We start from the raw sequence: 26,693 nt of genomic DNA on the forward strand, positions 1-26,693 counted from the left end.
AGATACAGATACAGATACAGATACAGGCAAATACAAATACAAATACAAATACAGGCAAATACAAATACAGATACAGATACAAATACAGATACAGATACAAATACAGGCAAATACAAATACAGATACAGATACAGGCAAATACAAATACAAATACAGGCAAATACAAATACAGGCAAATACAAATACAAATACAGGCAAATACAAATACAGATACAGATACAGATACAGATACAGATACAGATACAGATACAGATACAGATACAGATACAGGCAGATGTTAGCGGGCTCCTCTGCTCTGTGAAAAGCCCTCAGTTGCCAGTTCACCGATAAATATGATATCCATAATTAGGGTATCATCTGGCAATTCTGGTCGGGTTTGCATGAACAGAGGAGTTCACCGGCAGGCACAGAAGCTGCTCTTACTTCCTGTTTCCATTGGAAAACAGCTGCTTTCTAGGAACCATGTAGAGGGTTTTATAATAATCTATAAATATAGTATGTGGTTTCTCCAGCTTGCAGACATACTAATTAGGAGCTGTATCTGAGATTTTTGTCCCTGGGTGAGGGATTCAAGGCATGCGCCACCACCTCCTTGTTCACTGTAACTCTGTGTTAATCTGTGTTTTCCGTTGCTGCAACAAATCATATCCCCGTAAATTCATGGCTCTCTTAACCACATATGGCTTTAATTTTCCTATTTGTCCTTCTGGTTCTATACACTTGACCCATCTTGCACTTTGTTTTCCCTGAGATAAAGTTCTGATCCCTAGAAGCTGAGTATTTATCTCCTGAAGACACCAATCTGGTTGTCAAGATTTTGGTGACATTATTATTATCATGTGTCTACTAAACCTTCAATTTCAATGCCATTTCTGTGTATTTTTAGCTTTGATCTGTGATGGTTTATAGCATTTGCCAAAATACTTGCTGTCTGGTCTCTCCTGATTTTTTGTGTTTTATTTACTGAAGCTGTTCTAACCTTGATTCCATCCAGAGCAGTGTTGTCTTTAACAATGGGGATTAAATCTTTTAATTGTTCTGTGGATGAGGTTCTCTGACACTGACGTGGAATGATTGAACCAAATAAGATATTGGGCCCTTTGGTAGGTGTCATAGGGTATCCCCAATGGCAAAGGGTTTCCCTGCCTGTCCCTTGTTGATCTGCAGTCATTAGTCCAGTGCTGGCCTCTGCCACCCTACTGCAAACTCCAGAACCCTGGGGTCTTCTTTTTGGATTATCTTTAGAAAAAAAACATTATTTCTGGAAAGACCTTGCCTATAATCCTTTCTCAGATGATCTTGCTTTCCACAATTAAAATCTGTCATTTTGATTTTTCTTAAAACTTTTGGAAATTACTTTTCCTGTCAGAGTGGCCTCATAACCTGAGATCTAATCCATTCTTCTATTGGTGCTGATCTTGCCTTTAAATGTCTAATCACCCTTTTGCATTCTGCATTAGCATTTCCAAAAGCCAAAGATTTGAATTGGATACAATTTTATTTATGGCCGAAGTCAGGCTTTGCAAAAAATTAGTGAAGACTTTTTTTGGGCTTTGTATAATTTTAGTAAATGACTCAGACCTCTTTGCTGATTCTTCAACCTTATCCCAAGCATTTAAAGCTTCTAAATGACATAGCACCAAGGTGTCTTCGTCAGATTCGAGCTGCCTTTGTAACTCAGCATATTGACTCTCACCTGGGAACTGCCCCGGGAAATATTAATCCTCTAGCCCTATTTCGTTGTTGTGTGGTCCTCGCTTCCTCTTTCTACCGTGTTCACCACTGTAGGTGAGGACCCGCTTCCAATATTGCTGTTGCCACATCTTTCTAATCTTGGAGGATAATTCTGAGCTGCCGTGAATTTACTATCTGCCTCACATAGGATGAATGCATACCATATGAAACCATTGCTTCAGTATCCTCAGATCTACTGTCTATAGGCCTCCATGTAACTTTCCCAACCTTCGGGGCTGCCATCTCCCGGCGGGTCTAGTACGGTATCTGGATAAACGAAGGTTGGTTTTCTGACAACCTGGGGTCACCCTGCGTCAGTTTCCTTGTGTGGCGGCAAGTCAGTTCTTGTCTGAGCTCCTCTGTCCGTGTCTGAGTGTTTTTCTCATTTTTATGTATAAGTCTCTCTAATTCTTCTTCTAAGGCTTGTATCTTACCAATCCACTTTTCACATTTTTCCTTGTTCCTGTGTCTTGAAAGCTTTTTTCTTTGAGAGGGTACAGAAAAGCACTCTGGCTATTAAGGATAAAATATGAAATACCAAAATAAAAATAACCATAGTTGGTGTTGACCCAATATCAGTTAAGTCATTTGGCTCTTCATTTTCTGATTCATTTTCAAGCCATCTAAAGCACCGTACAGGGTCCTAGTACCTAGTTTTATGGCATTTCCCATCCTTAACTCCTCGAGGACTTTCTGGTGACTTACCGAATCTGATGGCTTCTCAGTTCGCAGGTGGAGTGATTTCTCTGTCTGGAGAAGTGTTGTTTTTAACAAAATCTCAATCAGTCGATTTTGCCTCTAGAGACTCAGGAACCAGATGCTAGGCTGAAAGCCTGCTAGCTCGGTGAGGCAGAGAAAGCACTCGGCTCACCTTCCTCCACAGCCAAAGTCCCAGAAGCAAAAGGGCCTCTCTGCTGTCTCAAAAGGGCCTTCTCCACGCTGTCTCAAAAACCCTCCGACTCACTGTCTGTCCCTTCTACTTCCTATGTGTCTTTCTAGCCTCCTGACTTTCTCTTACTCTGTTTTTTTCCCTTTGTTCATTTCCTGTCAACGAGTTGCTTGCCCTGCCTTTTTGACTTAGAGCTAACATTATTTAGTCCTGTTTACAGTTCTCGGGTAGAATGGTCTTGGACTAGCGGTGTACGCTAGGGCTGAGCCGCCCGGCTACTGGGAACGGGCCTTTCCAGTGAAGAGCAGGGTTCCCAGTGCGACTGCTAACCTGCACCACCACCGCAGCATGGTGAATGTCCACTGTCCTTAGGAAAAGATGGTTTGGTGATGAGCAGGCTCAGATTCTACGGAAGTGCACTTGAACATTTGATTAGAAATACAGTGTAAATAACTGTTAAGGATGTTATATGAAAAATAGGTGCGGCTCTGGGTCCCAGCGACAGGAAACACCGCTGTTCCCAGGCTCCAGAGGCTCTATTCCAGCATGAAGTTTGGTGTCTTCCTCCGAAGCAGGCCCAGTTGCAGGTGGGACTCCTTGGTTACCACTCTTTCTCTTCATCTGAAAACCTCACAGTAAAGCAGCGAGTAGCTCCACAGAGGTCAGGGTGCTGGGATGAGAACGGGAGGAGGCAACCACGGTGCCTCTGCCCCACAGCAGTGCTGAGGTGCAGACATGGCCGCTCCTGATCAGGACGAGGTCCTCCTCTGCGATTGTGCTGCCCATGCTGTTTGCTGGTTCCTCCCTGCTTTCCTGCTTCCGTCTGAGTCACTCCTTTTCTGTGAACAAGGTCTTGGGCTTGCAGCTACTCCTTGTAAAGGCTTGCTGCTGTTCTACAGGAATTTGGGCAGTCAAGGGCTTTCTTGACAGGTTACCATCACTGGGCTTATGGAAATACAGTTCTCTTAAAGACTTTGTGACTCTCACGTGAATCATACTGAGCTTTTCTACTGGGAAAAAAATATGTAGCTACAAATTTTTCAGAGATCAGACTTTTTGTTTTGGCTTTTGCCCAAACACTGAAAAACAATATTCTTAAGTGCCCCCCCCTTTATTGAAAATAGATTCTTTTCTTATACACTATATCTTGATTACATTTTCCTTCCCTTCTGCTCCTGGCCCACAGCTTGACTGAGTGACATTCTGAGACATCTTGGTGGCTTTCTATCGGATCGAAACCAGCAGCCTGAAATGTATGTGCTGTGTTTCATCTGTAGATGGAGGTCCCCAGCGGTGCTGTCGCTGCATCTCCACAGAGGGGTCTATTCTAACTCCTGAAACAACTAGGAAGGAAATGCAAAGATGCACTGCTAGAGCGGCATATAAATTAAAGGTAATCTGAAAGTATAGTGTAGTCTAAATAAAATTCGAAAGGAGCAAACCAATAAACAAGAACACGAGACTTAGGTTTATCTGTATTAATAATTAACACTAAATGTTAGTGAGCTCATCACTGCAGCTACAAGACAGGGCTGATCAGAGCGATTCGCGTACTCCTATGTACCATGTAGGAGAGAGGGCAAAGAAAATCTCAAATGCAGCATGACTAAAACCTAGTGGAGGGGCCAGGAGAGACGGCCCAGCGGTGACAGGCATGCACCATTCTTGATGAACACCTGAGTTCCAATCCCAGCCCCACATGAGGCAGATCCCAGTTGCCTGTAACTCCAGCTCTGTGGGGCCTGTGATGCCTCTGGCCTTGAACATAGGCCCACATGCAAACACACACATATGTACATAAATGAACAATAGTAGCTTTAAAAGAAAGTAATGAATACAGATTAACTTGTGTATAGCAACCATAAGCTAACTAGCAGTTGTATTGTTATCAGATACAAATTTAATAAAAGATGTCACTGATGGCAGAGGAGAATTTTATATCAAAAAGTTTAATTTTCAGTCAGTTAAGAATATTGAAATAATACATAGTGTATTTCCTCAGCATAAGTTAATAATTAAAAAAATTAACAAACAAAAGATAACTAGCAAAACCTAAACATTTGGAAATTAAATGGCACACTTAGAAATAACTCACTGACCAAGGGGGAAATAAAAATAACTAATTGGATTATAATATAAATCCAACATGCTAAATTTTGTAGTTCAGGTGGTATTTATTTGGAGGTATATAAGTAACTTTAATGCTTATATTAGTGTAAATATAAGAGCGTCCTAAGATTGGCACGTTTTACTTGGTGAAGATCTCCAAATGAAGTGCATAAACCCATAGGAAGAGGGAAGCATGCATTTGAAAATTACGGCAGAAATCAAGGAAAAACTGAAAAAAAGGAGAAGAAAGTGTCTCTTCCCAATTGCTGTAACACACCAAGCCTTAGGAAGCATGTGATCAGCTTAGCAGAGTCCACTGGGAAATGGTTCTGGCACGATGGGCTGGTAGTTCCGAGTGGGAAACAATGGCTCCTCACTGTGCGTGCACAGCATGTGGAAAACTGCTGTGGCAGTGGCCCGTTAGCCTGTTCCACACTACGTTACAAATTGACTTGTGGGCTGAGGCAGTGTCTCCACACGTAAGGGCAGTGCCGTGTTTCCGGGGACGAGATGTGGTGAACAGCGCCCATGCTGGGCAGCTTGCAGCTACTGTAACCCCAGCTCCAGGCATCTCACCCTGGTCGGGCCTCCTGGAGAAAACAGTGGAAAATCTGAGGGCTGGAGGGAGGGCTGGGCAGGTAGGACCACGGTCAGTCGTGCAGAGGACCCGAGTTTGGCTCTCAGCACCACGTCGGGTGGGTCACAGCTGCCTGTCGCTCCAGGTTCAGCTGACCTGTGCCCTCTCTCGGTCTCTGTGCACCTTTTGCATGTGCAGCACATGAGCACACACAGGCACACCATACACATGGAGAATACATACGTACAGCGTTTTCACTGTTTGCAAATAAACAGAGTTCTTCGAAGGAAGCAAGAAGTGTGAATCATAAACGGAAAAATACTCAGTGGGAGTAGCTAAATTGAAAAGAAAACACTGGGAAAATGAGGACTGACTAGCCTTGGAGAAAACATTGGTGAAAAATGTACATGAGCTGCTCCTCAGAAAATAGTGAACTCTAGGAAATTAAAAAGAGAAGGCAGCAAGTCCCAGAGGAGACTGGGACTTTATAGCTCAGTACCCATCGGTACTGTGCACATGTGGGAAAGGTGTCATTAAGAAGACTTAAGTTAAAATACAGCAAGCTATCATTAATAAAACGCACTGACCAAATCAACTGTTGCCAAGAAATGAAGCATATTTGAAACCCATGCAGTAGTAATAAAAAGGAAAATAAATGGTAAAATCGCTCTGGAGAATTGCTTGGCAATTTCTTTCTTTCTTTTTTTTTTTTAAGATTTATTTTTTATTATTTTTTTATTTTTTTACTATTAATTACACTTTATTCATTTTGTATCCCCCATAAGCCCCTCCCTCCTCCGCTCCCGATCCCACCCTCCCTCCCCCTTCTCCACACATGCCACTCCCCAAGTCCACTGATAGGAGAGGTCCCCCTCTCCTTCCTTCTGATCTTAGTCTATCAGATCACATCAGGAGTGGCTGCATTGTCATCTTCTGTGGCCTGCTCCCTGATCAAAGAGCAGGCCAATCAGATTATGTCAGAGGCAGTCCCTCTTCCCCTTACTATGTAACCCACTTGGACACTAAACTGCCAGGGGCTACATCTGTGCAGGGATTCTAGGTCATCTCCATGAATAGTCCTTGGTTGGAGTTTGAGTCTCTGGGAAGTTCCCTGTGTTCAAGTTTTCTGGTTCTGTTGCTCTCCTTGTGGGGTTCCTGTTCTCTCCAGCTCTTACTATTTCCCACTACTTACATAAGATTCCATGCACTCTGCCCAACAGCTGGCCATCAGGCTCAGCATCTGCTTTGATTGTGTGCAGGGCAGAGCCTTTCAGAGGCCCTCTGTGATAGGTTCCTAGTTTGTTTCCTGTTTTCTTCTTCTGCCTTTCAGAGGCCCTCTGTGATAGGTTCCTAGTTTGTTTCCTGTTTTCTTCTTCTGCCTTTCAGAGGCCCTCTGTGGCAGGTTCCTAGGTTGTTTCCTGTTTTCTTCATCTTCTGATGTCCATCCTCTTTGCCTTTCAGGATGGGGATTGAGCATTTTAGTCAGGGTCCTCTCTCTTGATTAGTTTCTTTAGATGTACAGTTTTTAGTAGGTTTATCCTATGTTATATGTCTATATGAGTGAGTGTATACCATGTGTGTCTTTCTGCTTCTGGGACAGCTCACTCAGGATGATCCTTTCCAGGTCCCACCATTTACCTGCAAATTTCATGATTTCCTTGTTTTTCATTGCTGAGTAATACTCCATTGTGTAGATGTACCACAATTTCTTCATCCATTCTTCAGTTGAGGGGCATCTGGGCTGTTTCCAGCTTCTGGCTATTACAAATAAAGCTGCTACAAACATGGTTGAGCAAATGTCCTTTTTGTGTACTTGCGCCTCTTTTGGATATATGCCTAGAAGTGGTATGGCTGGATCTTGAGGAAGCGCTATTCCTAGTTGTCTGAGAAAGCACCAGATTGCTTTCCAGAGTGGTTGTACAAGTTTACATTCCTACCAGCAATGGAGGAGGGTTCCCCTTTCTCCACAACCTCTCCAGCATGTGTTGTCACTTGAGTTTTTAATCTTGGCCATTCTGATGGGTGTAAGGTGAAATCTCAGAGTCATTTTGATTTGCATTTCCCTAATGGCTAATGAGGTTGAGCATTTCTTTAAGTGTTTCTCTGCCATTCGATATTCCTCTACAGAGAGTTCTCTGTTTAGCTCTGTTCCCCATTTTTTAATTGGATTACTTGGTTTGCTGCTTTTTAGCTTCTTTAGTTCTTTATATACACTGGATATTAGTCCTTTATCAGATATAGGGTTGGTGAAGATTCTTTCCCAATCTGTAGGCAGTCATTTTGTTTTGATGACAGTATCCTTTGATTTACAGAAGCTTTTCAGCTTCATGAGGTCCCATTTATTGATTGTTGCTCGTAGAGCCTGTGCTGTCGGTGTTCTGTTCAGGAAGTTGTCTCCTGTGCCAATGAGTTCAAGGGAATTCCCCACTTTTTTTTTTCTAACAGATTTAATGTGTCTCGTTTTATGTTGAGGTCTTTGATCCACTTGGACTTTAGTTTTGTGCAAGGTGTTATGGATCTATTTTCATTTTTCTACATGTAGACATCCAGTTGGACCAGCACCATTTGTTGAAGATGCTGTCTTTTCTCCATTGTATGGTTTTGGCATCTTTGTCAAAGATCAGGTGTCCATAAGTGTGTGGGTTTATCTCTGGGTCCTCTGTTCGGTTCCATTGATCCACCATTCTGTTTCTATGCCAGTACCATGCAGTTTTTATTACTGTTGCTCTATAGTGTAGCTTAAGATCAGGGATGGAGATGCCCCCAGAAGATCTTTTATTGTAGAGGATTGTTTTAGCAATTCTGGGTTTCTTGTTATTCCATATGAAGTTGAGAATTTTTCTTTCTAGGTCTGTAAAGAATTGTGTTGGTAATTTGATGGGAATTGCATTGAATCTGTAGATTGCTTTTGGTAAGATGGCCATTTTTACTATGTTAATCCTGCCAAGCCATGAGCATGGGAGATCTTTCTATCTTCTGATATCTTCTTCTAATTCTTTCTTCAGAGATTTGAAATTTTTTTCATACAAGTCTTTGATTTTCTTGGTTAGGGTTACTCCAAGGTACATTATGTCATTTATGGCTATTGTGAAGGGTGTTGTTTCCCTAATTTCTCTCTCAGCCCTTTTGTCTTTTGTATATAGGAGGGCTACTGATTTTTTTTAAATTAATTTTGTATCCGGACACATTGCTGAAGGTGTTTATCAACTGTAGGAGTTCCCTGGTAGAGTTTTTTGGGTCACTCACGTATACTATCATATCATCTGCAAATAGTGATAATTTGACTTCTTCTTTTCCAATTTGTATCCCCTTGATCTCCTTCAACTTTCTTATTGCTTTACCAGGACTTCCAGCACTATGTTGAAGAGATATGGAGAGAGTGGGCAGCCTTGTCTTGTCCCTGATTTCAGTGGGATTGCTTTAAGTTTCTCTCCGTTCAGTTTGATGTTGGCTATCGGCTTGCTGTATATTGCCTTTACTATGTTTAGATATGTGCCTTGTATCCCTGATCTCTCCAACACTTTAAACCATGAATGGATGTTGGATTTTATCAAATGCTTTTTCAGCATCTAGGGAGATTATCATGTGGTTTTGTTCTTTCAGTTTGTTAATATGGTGGATCACATTGATGGATTTCCGTATATTGAACCACCCCTGCATACCTGGGATGAAGCCTACTTGGTCATAGTGGATGATATCTTTGATGTATTCTTGTATTCGGTTTGCAAGTATTTTGTTGAGTATTTTTGCATCAATGTTCATAAGGGAGATTGGCCTGAAATTCTCTTTCTTTGTTGGGTCTTTGTGTGGTTTAGGTACCAAGGTGACTGTGGCTTCATAGAATGAGTTTGGTAATGTTCCTTCTGTTTCTATTTTGTGGAATAGTTTGAAGAGAATTGGAGTTAGCTCTTCTTTGAAGGTCTGGTAGAATTCTGCACTGAAACCATCTGGTCCTGGGCTTTTGTTTTGGATGGGAGACTTTTGATTACTGCTTCTATTTCCTTGGAGGATATAGGACTATTTAACTGATTTACCTGGTCCTGATTCAGCTTTGGTAAGTCAAATCGATCAAGAAAATTGTCCATTTCATTTAGGTTTTCATATTTTGTGGCATATAGACTTTTGAAGTAAGTCCTAATGATTGTTTGGATTTCCTCAGTGTCTGTAGTTATGTCCCCCTTTTCATTTCTGATTTTGTTGATTTGGATGGTGTCTCTCTGCCTTTTAGTTAGTTTGGCTAAGGGTTTGTCGATCTTGTTGATTTTCTCAAAGAACCAACTTTTGGTTTCATTGATTCTTTGAATTGTTTTATTTGTTTCTAATTGATTGATTTCAGCCTTGAGTTTGATTATTTCCAGCCGTCTACTCCTTTTTGGTGTGTCTGCTTCTTCTTTTTCTAGGGTTTTTAAGTGAGCCATTAAGTTGCTTGAATGCGCTATCTCGAATTTCTTCTTGAAGGCACTTAGTGCTATGAACTTTCCTATTAGCACTGCCTTTATTGTGTCCCACAAGTTTGGGTATGTTGTGTCTTCATTTTCATTGAGTTCTAGGAAGACTTTAATTTCTTTCTTTATTTCTTCCCTAACCCAGCTGTCATTTAGTAGCAAGTTGTTCAGTTTCCATGTGTGTGTAGGCTTTTTGCTATTTCTGTTGTTGTTGAGGTCCAGCTTTATTCCACAGTGATCAGACAGGATACAGGGGATTATTTCAATCTTCTTGTATCTGTTGAGTCTCGCTTTGTGACCAACTATATGATCTGTTTTGGAGAAGGTTCCATGACGTGCTGAGAAGAAGCTAAATTCTTTTGTGTTTGGGTGTAAGGTTAGGTAAATGTCTGTCAGGTCCATTTGATTCATGACCTCTGTTAGGGATATTGTTTCCTTGTTTAATTTCTGTTTTGTTGACCTGTCCTTCGTTGAGAGTAGGGTGTTGAAGTCTCCTATTATTAATGTATGGGGATCTTTGTGTGGTTTAAATTTTATCAATGTCTATTTTACAAATGTGGATGCCCTTGTATTTGGGGCATAGATGTTCAGGATTGTGCTGTCTTCTTGTTGGAGTTTTCCCTTGATGAATATGAAGTGTCCTTCCCCATCTCTTTTGATTAATTTTGGTTGAAAGTCTATTTTATCAGCTATTAGAATGGCTACTCCTGCTTGTTTCTTGGGTCCATTTGCTTGGGGAAAAAAAAAAAAGATTTATTTTTTATGTATATAGTGTTCGGCATGCATGTGTGACAGCAGGCCAGCAGAGGGCACCAGATCTCATTCTAGATGGTCGTGAGCCACTATGTGGTTGCTGGGAATTGAACTCCAGAACTTTGGAAGAGCCATCCGTATTCTTCAACCTCTGAGCCATCTCTCCAGCCCGCTTGGCAATTTCTTAAAAGTTAAATATACATTTATCATATAACCCACCACAACTATATTGTTCAGAAAAATTAACCCTGTGTCTACAACACATGTTTTCAGAAGTCTGATTCACAGTAGCCAAAGGCCGCTCGTAATTTTCACGTCTACTATGGGGTGACTTGCTAGACAGCAGCTGCTGAACGCATGTGATAGCCGCTCAGCGGTGGGAATGCTGAGGCGGTAGTACACAGCACGGAGAGGCCTCGTGCGGTGGGAGCATGAGTCACGGTGAGGCCAGGTGCAGCCCGTGTGTGCACACCTGTCACCCGTGTGCATCGGGTGGAGGAAGGGCAGACCTGCTCGCACGGATCCTGTGGTGTTGATGGAAATTGGGCTCCTGTTTCTGGGGTGGCCTCACAGGGTGAAGACTCACACAGCGTCAGGCGACGCTCCCTGAAACAAACTGAAAAGAAGTTCATGGTGCCACAGATCCTGGCAGAATCCTCCATCTGTGTCTTCTCCCAGAAACACAGATTGGCTCGGTGTGCCTGGCGATGCCGATACTCTCGCTTCTGCTCTCAGAGTGTCTGTGGGAGTGGTCTTACAGGTTACGCTGAGGATCTTCTCCCTGCGGGCAGGGACTTTGTTCTGCTCACACTGCTCTATCTCCAGCAGTACTCCAGGCCTTTTCTAAGGCAAGGCTGTCATGCATCACACTGTCTCTTACTTTACTGTAACTACTTTGTGTAACTACGTAATTGGGAGGGGGTTGGGAACAGGCAGAAACTAGTTTTACAGTAACTGGAGCCCATCCTTTCCTGGATGCCTTCTTCCTTCTTTCCCGCTTAGACACTGAATTTATCACTTAGGCTATTTTCTGTTCATTTTTTTATTTTAAAAGTTACAATTGTAGCTGGGCGTGGTGGTGTATGTGTATAATCCTGGCACTCAGGAAGGCAGGTGCAGGCAGATCACTGTGAGTTTGAGGCCATCCTGGTCTACAAAGCGAGTCCAGGACAGCCAGGGCTACACAGAGAGACCCTGTCTTGAAAAACTAAACACAAGGTGATAATTACACTTTATTTTATGTGGTGTGTATGTGTGTGCAGTGTGTCTGTTAACGGGGATGCACAGAGCAGGGCGTGGACAGGTCAGAGGGCGGTTGGCAGGAGCTGGATCTCTCCACTGTGCTCAGCTCGCCTGCCACCATCTTGCTGGTCCTTTTTCATTTTTACTGTTTGTCCCTTACATATATCTAGAACTTACTTTGCTGCAAGAAGTAAGTGAATCAACTTCAGCCTTTTCCAAATGGCTGGGTAACTGGCTAACGCTGCTTATTATATGATGCATGTTTCCAGACATTTTAAATGTTACATTTGTTACACTTTAAATGGATATTATTTATGCATTTGTGTATTGTGACTCCTTATTTGTTTTTTGTCTATTTTACTTTCATATTATAATTTAATAGCTAGTGAAACAATCCTCTCTCCTTGTGTTTCATATTGATTATTTTGTACATATTTTCTCAGGTAAGAGTTAAGTTTTATAGAGTTCAAAGGTGTCTTGTATTTTAACTTGAGTTGCATTAAGTTTATTAATGAACTGGGAGGAACTGATATCTTCCTGAGCTTGAGTCTTCCTATCAAAGTTAAACATGGGCAGCAGGATGCCTGAGCACCTGAGGTGCCTGTTGCTAAGCCTGAGGCCTGGCTTTGATATGGGGGACCTGCATGGCAGCAGTAAGAACTAACTCCTGCCAGGGTCTTCTGACCACCGTGTGCGTGCACCTGTGCGCCTGGGCACTCACGCACGCAATGTAAAAAGTGTTTGAGTCGTCCTGACTTGTTGATACCCTTTCAAGTGTATTTTAAGTAGGTTTCCCCATTGAATACCTTCTTCTACATTCAGATTTCCTAACATAATTGAACTTGACTTTGTTGTTTCTAGTATGTAACTGTGTGGCTTTAATGATAGCTCTCTTGGTTTTCTAGTATTTGGTCCATCTTTAAAATGTGGTTTTATTGTTGGGTGTGTTTAGAATGCTGTTGAATGCTAGAGGCTTCCTTCGAGAGCTTTATTACAAATTACGATGCCAGACTAAAGTGTTTGCTCTTTCGCATTCTCCTTCTCTGTATTTCCTCCCCACATGTATTAGAATAATGACTTTTTTTTTTCAGGCTCCAATTACTACTTTTTTTTTTTTTTTTTTTTGAGACAGCTCTGGCTAGCTTAGAACTCACTGCATTGACCAGGCTGGTCCAGAACACACAGAGAACTGCCTACTTCTGTCTCCCAAGAGCTGGTATTAACAGTGTGTGCTACCACACCTGGCCGGAGTAATGACTTTTAATAGTAAATATCCTGTCATTAACCTTACTACAATCTCTCGTAGTCTTCTGTCTATTCTATCCGGCATTATTTTACTTAAACTTTTTGAATCTTTATAAGTGAGATTAATGCATGTGTGTGCCTGTAAACACTACCCTGATTCACCAGAAGCTGTGGACAGTACTTTCTCCAGTTGTTCTCTGGTCTCAATGTACATCACACATATGTGGACACACATATATGTGTACATATACAGATAATAATAAACCAGGGAAGATGTCGGCAGAGAAAGGAGACACTTGACTGCTAACAGCCACGAAGAGTGAAAACCGGTTTATTCAAAACACAGTGCACTTATCTGGCTCATCACTGTTAGAGAATAAAAGTAAGATGAAGAGAGAGGAAGCCAGGGTGGATAGAACAGGGGGACACAGTGTCAGGGGATAACAGATGTGGTGGCACAAGTTAAAAGCAGGAGTGGAAAAGTAAGCCCTGACAGGCACAAAGACGAGGCCCAAGGATGAGACCAGCTGCCACCAGGCTGTCCTGCTCAGAGTTGGGCTGCTCCCTCCTGTTTCCACTGCCTCATCACACACAGTCTCTGGAAACATCCTCTCCTTGAGCCTGTCTAAATCTGGAAGGACGTAACCACCGTCACTGCAGTTCCAGCCTCTGAGGACATGTGTGCATACACATACATATTTGTGAAGTAGCAAGAATACTTACTGCAAATATTTGGTAATTGATAGATTGAGGGTTTATCATTTGGCTTCAGAAGAATAACTTCCATGGAAATATTTGGTAATTGATAGATTGAAGGTTTATCATTTGGCTTCAGAAGAATAACTTCCATGGTTGGCATACATTTCCTCAGAGTGTTTCTTGTGCTAATTTCTCTCAGTTGTGAATCAGTTCTTTCTGGTAGGAAATGAAATATATTTTACTTTCACTTTGCTTAATTAATTCATTATTAATTAGTGTACTAATGATTTGCAGTGAATAGGAAAACTCTCTCACTAAGAGATGAGAATGAGCTTTCCTTATCTTAGTTTGGTTTAATATTTATAGCCATAAAACCTAGTTATTAGCCTGGCCTGGTGGTATACATTTTTAACTCCGGTACTCAGCAGACAGAGACAGGCAGAACTTTGTGTGTTTGTGTTTGAGTTTGAGACCAACCTGGTCTACACAGCTAGTTTCAGGCTAGCCAATGCTGCATAACGAGAATCTATTTCAAACAAACAACAGCCAGAACCAGGAAAATGAAAAATATCATAATTATTGATGGAAGGCTAGGAAGAAATGAAAAGCAATTACTTTGTCATTGGTAGCCCAGCAAATCTGTAAATTAAAACATAAACAAGGCAGTAGAAAAATAGAAGTGCTTACCCTAAAACAATCAGTCTTCAAGAGAGGAGCCATGGCTAAGTATAGTTGTGAGCTGTCAAGATGGCCAGTTTTTTCCTTACCCTTCTGAACTGAGACTGAAGCCAAGCAGGCTTTTCCTCCTCGAAGTAGGGTTCCCCCGACTGTGGACCTGGTGGGCACGTTTACAGCAAAGTTGTGGACCTATCATCCACTCTGTTTGTTTTCAAATCGACCCACCCTAAATGTGGGGAGGGACCTTCTCAAGGACCATTAAAATCTCCATCAATCAAGGAAAGTCTGGGTTTCAGCCTCTCAAGGTCTCCTGCATTATAGCAGATCTTTTCTCTCTTTTTTTCTGTGTGCCTTGTTGTGTATATTTCTCTACACCTAATTCTTTTACTGGGAAATAAGATAGATAGATAGATACATTGATTGATAGATACATAGATACATAAATAGGTAGATGATAGATATGTAGGTAGATGATAGGTAGACAGATGATAGATACATAGATACATAGATGATTGATAGATTGATGATAGATCTATAGATAAATAGGTGGCACAAATCTTCAAATTATTTAGCCTAGAGAGTAAGGACTTGCAAACCTGTACCTACATGGAAAAGTGGTAGGGAATGAGGTGAGTAGTTCTGAGAAGTGGCTTGGAATAAGGAGGTGCTGATGTGCCAAGTTCATAGTAGAACATTTCTGTTAAATAGAAGAGCACTGCCTTAATCAAGTCAGATGATGTTAGCTGGTGATGGCTCAGTGGTTACAAGCTCTTCCTTCAGTTCCTAATACCTACATGGTACCCTACAATCATTTGATATCAGTGAAAAATGATTCAAACTTCCAAGTTATAAACTTCCAAAGAGAACTAATAAAGATAATATGGCATTGGTAAAAAAATGTTTATGTGGATCAATTAAATGTACTTAAGGCCAAGAAACAATTTCATCTCTGGTCAGTTGATTGGTGATGATAATGTTAACATAATTCAGCAGGTAAGAATGTTTTCTCAGTGTTGGCACTGGCAGCCGCGCGCTAAACAGTGAACTGAGTAGCTGCTGATTCTGCCTACAGGGTCCCTCCTTGTGGACCAAGGCCAAAACATAGAACACTTACAGCACAACACAGGTGTAGTTCCATAGCCTTGAGTGAGGGCATTATTACAATATATGCACCAAGGATAGATAATTTAGACTTCTTCAAAGGATGCTGTCTACACAGGGAAAAGACCCACAAAGTAGGAGAAATTATTTATTAATCATACAGCTGATGAGAGTAGTAGCCAGAATATGGCAACTCTTACCAATATTGGAAAAAATAACCTAATTTTTAAAAGGGCAAAATATTTAAGCAAACACCCTCCCCCCCCAAAAAAAAAAAAAAAACAGGAACAGCCAAATGAAAGTCAACATCATGAGCCATCAAGGAAGTGCAAACAGAAACTAATGAACCGGCACAGGTGTGGCTGTCACAGACCACGGCAGTGCTGGCAATGATACAAAGGTCCTGAAAACTTGATGTGTTGCTAGAGGAAGGTGGTGTGGGCAAACTGCTTCAGGAAACAGGTGATTCCTCAAAACATGCATCCTAGAATAGATGAACTCACAATTTTACATGTAGGTAATCACACAGGAGCCACTTAAGAACTTGTACAAATGTGTCCACAGGAGCAGCAATCAAAGTAGCCCCAAGCTGTAAGCAACCCGGCCTGTATCAGCTACTGAATGCCAAACAAGGTGTATCTATGGAATAGATCTGAAGGGGCTGCCTAAAAAGAGAATTAAAACAGACACGTGAACAGCACTGACCTTAAAACTACTGTGTGTGAAATAACTCAGACTCAGAAGTGTGCATATTGTGATTCTTCTTTGGTTCAGTGACCAGAACAGGCAAACCCATACGAACAGAAAATGCAGGCATGGAGGAAGAACATGTGGGGAAACTGAGGTGCAGGCTAATAGAAACAGGATGACAGAGTAGTCCAAGATAATGGGAGCAGATGCAGGATCTGTTAATACCCTACACTGCTAAATTATATGCGTTAAAGGGTTAATTATACAGTAGTTGAGATATCTCAATAAAAGATGTTTTATGAAAGCAAAAGAGAACACTGGGGATTCACAGTATGTGATGAGGATAGTACCCTAGAAGGTATTAACCAGAGAGCACAGAAGCAGGGGAAATAAGACTTAAAAATTCAGAGACCTATACATATGTGATTGGAGCCCCCAGATCTATGGCCAAAAAAGAAAATTGAAAAACTAGGAGTCAAGTCTTAAGTGATTGGTGATTGGTGGGGTGATAAAGGGCGGGAGGCAGGGGACCCCAGCAGAACTGCGGAAGATCTTAGTCATGTCCTGGCATTCTGTGGCTGTCACCCTGAATAAGCTTCAGAGTGTGCCTTTCTTACCATGTAAGAAGTTGTGAAGTTTGTCTCTGACTTGGTATTTTTCGTTCCTTTTTGTTAGCCTGCCATAGTGCTAATCAGTACGTGCTAGTATTTTACTGAAGACAGCTCCTTAGGTGATCATAGGAGGCTAAGTTGAGACTTAAAATTGACCACATGCTGCCTAGATTTTTATTGAAGGACAAAAGATTAATAATGATGACATATTTAAATACACCAAATCCTAAATGCTTTCTTCTGCTTGTTTTGCATTTTTGATTTGTGTTTTCTGTTTCTGTGAGCAGTGAATGCCGTTAGAGTTTTAGAGGGACGGCCCTGGGTGTGCTTTGCTTTGGTTGGACAGCATCCGTTCTGACTCCTGCGTAGGGGCTGTTTATATTTAGTCCTGTCTTTATTGTTTTTATCAGTGATAGTTTTCAGTGTGTAGATTGTTTGCCTCTCTGGTTACATATATTCCTAGGTAACATTTTGATGGTGACTGTATTTGTTTCTAGAAATGAAGTCAGTGGAATATAACAGTGGCCAGTTACTGGAACTTCAAACACTGAAAAGTCAACTGCTACAAGAATTATTGACTCTCCAGAAAAAGCTTAAAGGTACTAGCTTCACAAGGCCTTTCATTCTGCTGACGAATACAGTATTTTTGTGTTGTGTCAGTGTCTAAAACTACGCTGTCATGGTGAAGGTGCTTCTGTTTTTCTATAGGTAATAGTTGAATTGGCCAGTGTTAGAGCTGTTTGCTTTGTGTCTGTTGTGTATTGTTTTTCCAGCTGTGAGGATGGGCCTCTGGCCTTACACAAGCTGCACCACTGAGCTACAGCCTCAGCTCTCTACTGTTGTTTTTGTTTCAAGAAAGGCTTAGGTTGCCCATGCTAGCCTTGAACTTGCACCTCCTGTGCCTTGGCTTCTTAAATAGCGGGGATTACAGGCCTGCACCACCAGGCAAGTGAGAGCTGTCCAAATCCCGTGACGATCTTTTATGCCTTTAACTGCTATGTTAGATTAGAAAATAAAATCATCGTTATGTATGTTTGATATACCACACAAAAAACAGTTTCATAAGTGACTAAACCTCTGTTGAATTCCTAAATGATTATAGGAATGTTCTTAATTGTTTAGTTCTTAAAGATGAAGAGACTGAAGCCATTTGTACCACGAAATACCTACAAGAAGAAAAAGTAAAAATCAAAGAAAAGCCTCAACATGATGATGAATGCTTGCGGTAAGTGTCTGCTATATTGTTTATACATAAAATCTAACAGTGTTTTAAAGTTGACTTCACATTTCAGTGTATGTTAACTTAGATTTCAGTGTAAAGCTGAGAGTGTGTTTTAAAGCCCCAGACAAAGACGTCTGCGTAGAGCCTGAAACTTGCTGATAGGCGGCTCTCCCCTGGCCAGAACATTCTGTGTGCCAGTTCACAGTGCACAGGGGTGAGAGTGGGATCAGCCTCCTTCTCTGTCTCGGGGACTGTTACTCATCTCAGTAGTCAATGCGACTCCCCTTCCTGTCATATTTACCATTATATTTAATGCTTCCACAGTCAGAATAAAGTCACAGCTTACTGTTTGCCTTAGGATATGTTACTCTGGTACGGTTCCTAAAAAAAATAGAAGTGTTTTCTGTGAGGAGTACATTCATGTTTTTTATTCTTTCAGTACAGTGTAATAATGACTGGTGTTGGAAAGTACAGTGTCATCAATGCAAGGAGACATTAATTTTTTTTATTTGGTGATTATTTATTGATATTCCATGGTCACGTTTGCCGGTGTTGTTTAAAAGAAGCTCCCATACTTCCCCGCATTTACAGAAAAGACAACCACATTACTGAATCTATAGAGAAGTCAATGGAGCTTGCTTCCACGTAAATCACACAGGAAATACGTCCACCAGAGCTGAACAAATGCTTCCTGTTAGCAGAGTGTTGCCCCTGGCCACCATTGTGAGACCATGAGAAAATATTTGCAATTTAATTTTGTGTTAAGTTTTATAAGCATAAACTATTAGGCTCTTGGGACAGTGTGTGTGATGGGTGAGTTTCTGTGATGACAGATGCTCACTAGGTTCTTTCGCTTGTTAAGTGGCAGAGCCCACTGCTGTCAGTGTTCCTGACTGTGGACTGGCTTCCAGTATGAACCCAAGCTTTGTCCCTTGGTTACAAGAACTTCTTCTCAGTCAACACAAACACTGGAATCTGCGAAAGAATGCTTTTTTCTTTGCAAATTGTAACAGGAAGTTTGGAAAAGAAACAGCCTCATCCGTTTCTTATCTTAGTACTTACTAATGATATGTTAATCTTTATCAGTTTACATTTTAAATCTTTTCGTATGTATACTTACTTTCTCTATTATTGTATTTCATAAAAAAACCTGTAAGTGTAAATAAAATAAAAGTGTTGAACATTAGGATTTTGGGGAAAAAAGACTGATATTTCATTAGTAAGCAAGGAGCTAACGACAAATGATATTAGACTTATTGAACTTCATCAGTAATTTATCAATCATCCAAAACTAAGCTAATTATATTTTAATTTAGATTATAACACTTTTATATATGTTTAAAAGAATATTGAATTCTGTATTAGTTGCGTTTTTCTTAAATTTTCAGATTTGCCCTCTTTTGGGGGTAGATATGCTGTTGACAGCAGGATTTCGGAGATTTGACACTATTTAAAATTTAGGCCAGGTTATTCTTGTCTTTGTGTTTGTCCTGTGCGCTCTAAGGTGGTAGCTGCTGTGTGCTCAGAGCACGCGTCAGTTCTGACCACACAAATGAGCTTCCTGTGTCAGGGCTAGGAGTGTAGAAAAATTACTCCTTGCTATAATTATAATTTTAGTATTACTAGAGCGCACTAATAAGTTTGTCTATTTCTTCAGTAGTCCCCTCCTTACCTACTTTAATTTCTTTGGTTCCAGGTGCCTATGGCAACTGTTAATCTGAAATTTTTTTTCAAGTAGCTTTGCGTAGCCGGTGACGTGTGTACCCTCTTCATGCACTCGAGGAGACATTCCAAGATCCCAGTGGCTGCCTGGAGCCACAGTCCTAAATTTGTATAGACTGTTGTTTTAGAAACATACATTCCTGTGAGTGCTTAATCCATAAGTTAGGCACAGTAAGTGATAATAACTACTAAGTGGAACAATTATCGGGGCCGGAAAGTGGCTCAGCGGTTAAGAGCACTGTCTGCTCTTCCAAAGGATCCGGGTTCATATCCCCAGCACCCACGTGGCAGCTCACAGCTGTCTATAACTGTTCCTGGGGACCCCACCCCCTTGCACATGCAGACAAAACACCAATGTACATAAAAATAAAAATTAAAAAATAGAACAATTATCATGATGTTCAACAATAAGTTTATTTATTTCTGGGATTTTCTATTTGATATTTTCATACTGAGGTTGAATGAGAAGTTTTGACTCTAGTTAACTAAAACCCTAGACAAAGAGGCAGGGTGTGTGTGTACTTGTGTGTAAACCTGTAAGTATTACGGTTTCTGTTTTTTGGAGTTACTCTGTTTTTCAGGGAGTTTGATGCTGTCTTTAATGCAGAGTACAACCTTATTATCTTGCAATAGCAATAGCATAACGGAACCTTCTGTAGGGAATATTTTCCTACATAGAAATGCCACGATACTTACTTATATCAGAGATTCTGTTTTGAATAGGGTGGGATGAGATAAGACGTGCCAAATGTGCAGAACTGGAGACAGCCGAGGAAGCCTTGAGTGACCTGCGGCGAAGGTGGGTTAGGTCCCGAGTGAGTGTGGGTCGTTGACGTGGGCAAGGCCCTGTCAGGACACAGTGTCCAGACCCTTGGGGACTGGCAGAGCGTCCTCCTGGCGAGGCTCAGAGGCCGTGACAGAGCCTTCCCGTGGGTCATGTACAGTTGTTGATTTATGAACGTTTGACCAGTCCAGTGTGTGCAAGAATGAACACCTGCAGCTTCTTCCTCCCTGAGGACCACAGGCGAGGCTGCACTGCAAAGACCTCCCACTGAGACCTGAGACCCACTCGCCCTCCTGTGCTTTGCTTGGAGGTTTTGCTTATGTAGTTTGTGTTGTTCAGCAGAGGAGGTACACCCACCCAGTGCCATCGTCTCTGGGGGTGTGTCTGTCTGTCCATCAGTCCTTTCTTTATTCCCTCGTTGCCCTTCAGAGGCTGCTTGAAGGTCTGTGTGCATGAGAATGTACTCGTCTGGACTGCAGCAGATCTTGGGGCCAGAATTTAGCATTTGTACATACAGCACTAGACCAACCCCCTTTTGTCTAAGCAAAGGCTCTTTCTCCTACAGTGATGAACTACAAACAGTAACAACAGTTATGAAAGAGTTATGAAAACTATCACGTGATAATTACATGCACAGTGTCCAGTCCATTCGTATTTGACAATGTAGGAGAAAGTACTCTACTATCTCTCCTGTCTTGGGGAGTTCGAACTTCTATATCCGAATCATTTTATATCATAGTCTGAATTTGACAACATAAAAATTCTACTTAGACCTAAAATAACTTTTTTTTAACAAATAGATCATTTTTTATTTTGTCTTTTTTTTTTTTTTTTTCCAGAGCTGAGGACCGAACCCAGGGCCTTGTGCTTGCTAGGCAAGCGCTCTACCACTGAGCTAAATCCCCAACCCCTAAAAATAACTTTTAAAAGCATTTTTAATTCTAAAGAACGTAAACTCGATTGTGACACTATAACTATCTCGTTCTCAATCCCATCTAGACCTGAGAAGGAATGAATAGTGCCGGAGTTTATAGGAAGCGCAGAGCAAGCAGCTTCCAAAATTATAGAAAGGACAGAGGCAGCTGGCTGCCTGATGCCACCCAAGTTTCCCGGCAACTGTTGAGCGTCATCTTCAGCCCTTTGGCTCAGACTGTCTGACAGACATTTCTGTGAAGCAGGAACTGTGAAGGGCCGCCCGCCTCGTCCTCATGAGCGTGGTAGTAGTCGTGTGTTGTTGTTTGTGTCCTCTTTGAGATGGGTCAGAATGGAGCTCTCCTCACTTTTCAGCTAGGTACATGGCGTTTCTGCTTGTTTGTTTCTGTACAGTGGAGGTCGCAGGGCAATTTTCACAAGCCATTCTCCCTTTCCCTCTTCACAAAGGTTCCTGAATGTGGATTGTCAGCTTCTACCATAAGATATCCACAGTTCTTCCTCCTTCTTTCTTTCCTTCCTCCTTCTTCCTTCCTCCTCCTTCCTTTCTCCTCCTTCCTTTCTCCTTCTTCCTTCCTCCTTCTTTCCTTCCTTCCTCCTTCTTCCTTCCTCCTCCTTCCTTTCTCCTCCTTCCTTTCTCCTTCTTCCTTCCTCCTTCTTTCCTTCCTTCCTCCTTCTTCCTTCCTCCTCCTTCCTTTCTCCTCCTTCCTTTCTCCCTTTCTTTTTCCCTCCTCCCTCCCTCCCTCCCCCCCTCCCTCCCTCCTTCCCTCCTTCCTTCCTTCCTTCCTTCCTTCCTTCCTTCCTTCCTTCCTTCCTGTTTTTTGTGACAGAGTCTTACTATATTGCCAAAGTTGACTGTAAACTCATGATTCTCCTGCCTCCACCTCCCAGTTATTGGGATTATATGTGTACTGCTGGGCCAGTGTTTCTTCTTCTTCAGTCTAATTAGTACAAGTAACAAAACAGACCATTTTAAAATTTTCAGGTGTGACCCTATCTGTGAGGACAGATATAAAAAAAGGCAAGCAAGCAATGACCTTCACTCAGAAAAAAAAAAAAAAAAAAAGGACCAGACCCTTGTCTTTGAGATAGCATTTCTTACCAACAAACCCAGACTTCTTCTGAGTAGCTTTTGACCTGCAGCCAAAAGTCCGCAGCCCCTAACCTTCAAGGATGAGCTAACCACCCCCACCTTAAATTGCACCTGCATCCACACTTGGCAGGACTGGCCAAGCTTGAGCACCTAAGACTAACCAATTATCTTACTTTATAGCTTCCTTATCCAATCCTAAATTGCCAAGACTGCAAGTTCAAATCTCCCGCAGTTTTTCTTTTAAAAACCTAAAGGCCTTTGTCTCTGGGTGCCACTCTTTGCTGACAGGCAGGGGTGACCCCATTGTGCAATGGTTAATAAACCTCTTGCTTTTGCAACGAGTCTTGGTCTGGGGGAGTTTATGGGAAGGGCGCGATCTTAAACTCCTGAGCTGTGAGGCCCCAGGTCTTACATCGGGCATTTTTCTTTTACTAATAAAACTTCTTTCCTGGGTGATTCTACATTTTGTGTAACCAGTTTTTGCATGTTTGATACAACAAGAAGCTTATGTTAAAAATCTAGAAAGTCAACATGAGATGTTTTACTCTGAACACTTAAAAGATAATGTCTATTTCTGAAGAGTGTTTGCAATGGAAAATACAAAAAAACTAATCTGCATCTGCTAAAGATGTAAGCCCATTTCTAGGCAGTAGTAAAGGCATTCAGTAGCCCCTTGTAGGAAAGTCATCCAGCTCAACCGGTTGGAGAGGGCACAGTGATGGTCCTAGGCTTCTAGGACACACAAACAATACTCTCAACCTTTCTAACAGATGCACTGATACATATTCATTTTACATATATATTTTTACCCAAATACGTATACATATTTAAATTATGAGAGCAGGCTATTTTGACTGAATGAAAGTTCAGGCACATCTGGAATGTGAAGGGTCACTCTGATGCAGAAGGCATGACAACTTTCAAAAGTTTTCTGAGCATCGTGTTGGGGTTTATGAGTTTTTCTGTCTGTGTGCAAGTGTGTAAGTATGGATGTATGTGTGTTCGTGTGTAGTTAGGACAGTAAATGGTGCAGTCACATATCCTGCATGATAGCTTGTTTCATTGTTTGAAAAGGTGTTGTAGGCCTTCTCTGCATTAAACTGAATTGATGAGCTTCATTTTTTTTTTAAATGGCATTGTCTGTTTTTAAACCATCATGGCTCTGTTTGTTTTATGAACGTCTTTAACTGCTTGCAGGAATATTCCCGACAGTATTTAGAGTAAGTACCACTGTAATGGGAAGTATTATTTAGCTGTGCTGGCTAATTTTATGTCAGCTTGACTCAGGCTCAACTCATCTACAGAGGGAGCCGCAATTGAGAAGATGCCTCTGTAAGACTGGGCTGTAGACAAGCCTGTAGAGCATTTTCTTAATTAGTGGTTGATGGGGGAGGGCCAGCACATTGTGAGTGAATCCATCCCTGGGCCGGTGGTCCTGCCTGCTACAAGAAGATGAGATGAGCAGGCCTGGAAGGCAGGCCAGGAAGCAGGCCTCTCTGCCGCCCTCGGTGCAGGGTCCTGGCCCTGATGCTTTTGATGATGAACCCTTTCTTGACAAGCTGCTTTTGGTCATGGTCTTTCATAACAGCAGAAGTAACCCTGACTAAGACCCCAGCCTTCATTTAGAAATACAGTGCACGTTCATTGTTGCTTGTTTATAGTAAGAATCAGCTCAGAGGTGGCAAGTGCAAAAGAAAGTCTCTGCTCAGATGTTTCTGTAGAATTCTAGCCGAATAGTTATATCCTAACCCAGTCCACATTGTCTGTCTTTTAAAAACATGTGTAATAGATGAAAATTTCCCTTTAATTCCAGAATCACTTGTAGCTGTTTTGTAAAATATTTCTGCCAACTCTGCACCTTTTCTGGTAGTTTCATTATTTATTCACTAACAGAAGTGTCTCGGCAGCTCGGTGAAGTCGTGGCACCTGCTGTAGTTACTAAGGCTGCTACTTAAGTACAGGGGCAGTTTGGTGTAGACTCAGTTGACTTCACAATTACGTTCTGATATAAATGTACCCATTTACCCATGAAATTAAAAAAGTAGTATTTACAAGGGATATGGAACATTGCAGTGATCTTGTGTTCATATACTTATTGTTAAGTAAATCAAAGGATTTGTGTTTTGGTGTGTGGTTGGGGACGATGAAAGAAAAATACGTATTAGCCATTAATTCCAGTGCTCAGGAGGCAGAGGCAGATGGATCTCTTGAGTTCAAGGACAACCTGGTCTGCAGAGTGAGTTTCAGGCCAGCCAGAGCTATCTACCAACACCCTGTTTCAAAAAACACAGGAAGGTGCTATGGAGGCCACCCCAGGGCCAAGAGGAAGAGAAAGCCTGGCTAGCTTAGCTCCTCAGCAGGCTTCCACGGGTGAGGGGACCCCACCCGTCAGTGCAGTGCAGACTAAGCGAAGCACAGATGGCCGACCGTACCTCTTTCATGCACTTAGCTTTCTATGCCCACTTTCATACGTAAGTCACATAGGAAATAGGAACCCCTTCTTTAGCATTTAAAAGTAAAATGGCACTAGAATAGTCTCCAAGTGAATAAATACAAAGAAATATATTAAGAAAGTCAGGCCACAGAAGACTCACAGAAAGTAGAAAAGTCACCCTGGGGCCTGGAGATGGCTCAGTAATTGCCCCACGGCGTAAGGGCCCGAGCTGGGGCCTCTGGCTCAGCGCAGGGAGCTGGCGTGGCGGCTTGCATCTAATCCCGGTGTTGTACAGACTGATGCCCGGGCTGTCCAGTCTTGAAGTGTGGAAATCAACAGAGAAATACACAGTTCTGTTCTCATCTCAGTACTGTGATAAAACACTGATGGAAAGCAGCTTAGGGAGGAAAAGACTTATGTCCTGGTAACAGTCTGTCTTTGAGGGGAGGAAGGGCAGGAACTTGAGGCAGAAAGCACGGAGGAGGGCTGCTTGCCAGGCTCATGCCCAGCCAGGACCATCTCTCTGCTCAGCACTGCCTCTGCCCTCGAGGGCTGGAATTAAAGGTATGCACTACCATACACTGTGTAGGCGCTGGCCTGCATTGAATTTTAAAATATGATTTATGGAGGTTTTCCCTACCAAATGGTTTTCTTCAGAACCTCTGTTTCTACTGAATTTTTGCCCATGTCTTGAATTAGTTTCTTTGCTTTATTAATCTGTTTTGGGTCTTGTTTTTCTTCTCAGTAGTGCTTAGGGTATAGCACAGAGTCCTGCTTGTACCAGGTGTGTGCTCCACCGCTGAACCACAGCCCAGCCTCTAATCAGGTGTGATTAGAGGTGTGATTAGATGTTGAGCACCAGTGGCTCTTCGCCTTAGCTGTGTTGGTTGAACTTTACGTGATGAATATTGAAAACATCAGCATCCTTCAAAAGTTAAAGCAGTGTGAAAAGAGACAGAGGGTCTCCTTCATTCCCTTCTTTCTATCCATTCTGCTCACTGTTACACACCACCATTCTCATGAGCTTCTGCTTTATCCTTCTGTGTTTCCTTTACAGGCATAAATGGGGAAACAAACACTGACACAGTTTTGTAATCTTTTCCATCTTATTGCCTGTCGTTTAATACTGCATGCTAGAATTTCGTGTTGAAAGAGCTCATCTTCATTCTTTGGTTGTGTAATACTCAATTGCCATGAATGCTATGGCTTCTTTAACCAATGCATATGAATGGACAGGAAGATTGTGTTTTGATTCTTTGATTTGAATACCAAATCAAAGAACTTGATTTGGCTTGTACTTTGTATTATTAGATGTAAAAAAGCCAGGCTAAAGGGAATAGACAAATCAGTTGTTAGATATTGCTTCATTCTTCCCCTCTACGTTTGTATCATTTTGAATCCTATTTAGCTGATATTTAAGCACATTGATTCTTGATTACCTCACCAAAAGCAGTTGTAGTCAAGTGTGTAAAGCTCCGTCCAACAAAAGGGCGCCCGCACCCCTGGGTGGAACGTGTGAGTTTGTCCTGGATCACCACCGGGTGGTGTTGCATGAACAGCCTCTTCAGCAACCCCACCTTTCTCCTGAGGGTTGGCCTCCCTAGTTTAGAAAATATCTGTGTCTTTAGAGAGAGTTGGTCTTTATTGTGATGTATACATATAGATACTTCTAGACTGCCATCTCCTTTTAGTCCTTATAATATGGTTTCTGCTGTAGAAAATTTTAAACCGTTTA

The 26,693-nt window shown here is 41.8% G+C and overlaps 1 protein-coding gene across 1 annotated transcript in view; it reads left to right on the top strand.

Moving 5' to 3' along the window:
- Ccdc172 (coiled-coil domain containing 172) overlaps positions 1–26,693 on the top strand; it is a 51,243-nt gene that overhangs the window by 18,099 nt on the left and 6,451 nt on the right. The window contains exons 5-6 of the mRNA XM_055591761.1: positions 17,271–17,372; positions 17,896–17,998. Coding sequence (XP_055447736.1) covers positions 17,271–17,372; positions 17,896–17,998 — 205 coding nt within the window. The remainder of the gene's footprint in view (positions 1–17,270; positions 17,373–17,895; positions 17,999–26,693) is intronic.

The sequence above is a fragment of the Psammomys obesus genome, unplaced genomic scaffold (assembly GCF_907164565.1).
Source record: "Psammomys obesus unplaced genomic scaffold, mPsaObe1.curated_primary_1811, whole genome shotgun sequence".
NCBI classification, from domain to species: Eukaryota; Metazoa; Chordata; class Mammalia; order Rodentia; family Muridae; genus Psammomys; species Psammomys obesus.